Source organism: Limulus polyphemus, unplaced genomic scaffold (genome assembly GCF_000517525.1).
Source record: "Limulus polyphemus unplaced genomic scaffold, Limulus_polyphemus-2.1.2 Scaffold6914, whole genome shotgun sequence".
NCBI lineage: Eukaryota > Metazoa > Arthropoda > Merostomata > Xiphosura > Limulidae > Limulus > Limulus polyphemus.
Genome location: NW_013672524.1, coordinates 24,376 through 26,710, shown reverse-complemented (window position 1 = coordinate 26,710; position 2,335 = coordinate 24,376). Strand labels below are relative to the sequence as shown.

The following is a 2,335-nucleotide window of genomic DNA, read 5'->3' as shown; positions in this document are numbered from 1 at the left end:
TATATATATATATATATATATATATATATACAGTGTTTACCTGTAATAGTAGGAAAATACAAATTTTTCTCACTTCTTTCCCTTGCAAGCTTCAACATTAATAAGTATTTATTTGAACTCTCCATACTAAACAAAAAAGACAAACTTCAGTTTAGACTGTGTATACTTGAAGCCTAGTAACCCTGATAGAATCAGTTACGACGACCCGCACTGTGAGTCGAATTTAGGCTTACGTCTATTAATCGTCTATTTGTACTGACGTGGCCAGTCTCCTCAGTTATCATAATGTGTGTATGATTTATAAAAATTGTTTTTTGCGCATAAACTACGCAGTCTGAATCTTATCGGTGCATCTCAATCGCACGTAACGAATCAAATATAAGTATTATAAGCATTATTGTTGATAGACACACTTCAACGTTTTACGTTGACGTTAAAAAAAACCTAATTTCATAACTATTAAACAAAAAAACTGACGAGACCGTTGTGGGCTAATGTGTGAAAATTAACCATGTTGTACGTTTAGTCGCAACTATGGAATACAGTAATTGTACTTGAAGTTAATCGGGCAAATCAAATATTGAATGGCATGCTTGTTTTACTTAGCATTGAGATTGAAATAATATAACTGAATCTTTCTAATTGGGTTGTAAAATCATCGGCGAAAACAAGGATTTCAATACAAGCGAATAATTTTGAAATTTTAGTATTTTTTGTTCTTGTTGAAGTTGCCATTGTTCTAGTCTGTTAGTTGCTGCATTAAAAAAACAAATATGAAAAACACATTTGCGAAGTTGTACTTTGACTGTAGGCGCTGTTGTATCAAAATCTGAAACTTTTTTTGGTTGGAAAACGCGGAGAATATCTTCTTTAATGCTGTTACTTCTAGGTTGGAAATTTTGCTGCGATAGTTGACCAGGTGCCCTTGGTTCTCGCTAAGTCATTGCCTCTTCCCGTGCACGGATCGCTTTACACGTGTATTAAAAGCTGACAGGATAACGCGTTACTTGGGGAGTTTGCGCAAGCGTAATAATCATGACACGTGTATTGTGAATTCCCATATAGTTGGTTCCATGTAAACTACTTTGTGCGCTTCGTATACGTGTACATTGTTGATATTAGGCTTCACGAAGAAACTCGAGATTTCACTAGGCCCACACTAGATGTAGCGGAGTAGTTTGTTATAATGAAAGAGTTTGAGGTTTCAGATCTAAGTTTAACATTTTAAAATCGCAATGACCAGACAAGCGCCTGAATTACAAATAGTTAAACCCTTTCTTTAAAGCGATGTGACTGTTGTAAGTAAGGCCCGAGGTTTTGAATGGGTAGCGTCTCAATCTAAGAAATATACGCGTAATATAATTTCAGAAATGTGTTTCTCTTATTTTAGATAAGCTTTAAAGACTTTAGGTTTTCGATATTCGAATTTAGGAATTTTCCTTTGCGAATTATATTGACTTAAAAGGATTTCTGACCCAATTGCCTATTACTTTGTAATATACGCGTTTTTAAGCTAAAGAAGAAATGGTTGAAGAAATGGCGTTTTCCTATTATTTGATTTAAGAGTATATTTAGACCTTCAAAGCCTTGTTTTGAAGGCAGATGAATTTAATTATGATGACTTTTTTTTCTTACAGGAATCGTACGAATAAGGTCCAAGTTAGTAACATTCCCAGCCATGTTCAGTGGGACGACATCGAAAGATTATTGGCAACATTTGGCGAAGTTCAGCAGTGTGATCGAGGTACTGTGGTACGCACGATATTACAGTTTAAAACACTGAACTTTTCAGGGAAGGCGGCAGCGTCTGCTAAGCCCAACTGCTACTGTGAAATGATGCCAGTGGCATCCCCGAGTCATACGAGTGTTTTGTGATCTGGCACGTGAATTTCAATGGTACATAAAAGTCGTGGACTTGCTTGTAAACCACAAATACAGTTTGCTGAAGACCTGAACGAGGTAGACCGTTATTGAGAACCTTGCAACATGACCACTGTCGGACAATAAGTGTCTGCCAGTCTTAGCTGTCCTCGGCTTTCGAGCTGAATCAGCGTTTCAGAGTGAGTGACAGTTAGGCATGGAAACGGTCAACATCAGGCTTCATGAGGTTGACTTTTATATCAGACAATCTATAAACCCATGGGCTAGTTCCCAAGATATGTCATTTTACCACAGGAAAACCACAGTCACGGTTTAGTCACACTTAGTTGGGATGTACCACTGGAAAACCGCATTCACGTTTAGTCACACTTAGTTGGGATGTACCACTGGAAAACCGCAGTCACGGTTTAGTCACACTTAGTTGGGATGTACCACTGGAAAACCGCAGTCACGG

General features: G+C 37.5%; 1 protein-coding gene across 1 annotated transcript in view; it reads left to right on the top strand.

Annotated features, from left to right (window-relative positions):
* The window catches only part of LOC106474176 (insulin-like growth factor 2 mRNA-binding protein 1), a 26,268-nt gene that overhangs the window by 3,991 nt on the left and 19,942 nt on the right, over positions 1-2,335 (top strand). Inside the window, exon 2 of the mRNA XM_022402541.1 lies at positions 1,638-1,744. Within this exon, the coding sequence (XP_022258249.1) occupies positions 1,638-1,744 (107 nt within the window). The remainder of the gene's footprint in view (positions 1-1,637; positions 1,745-2,335) is intronic.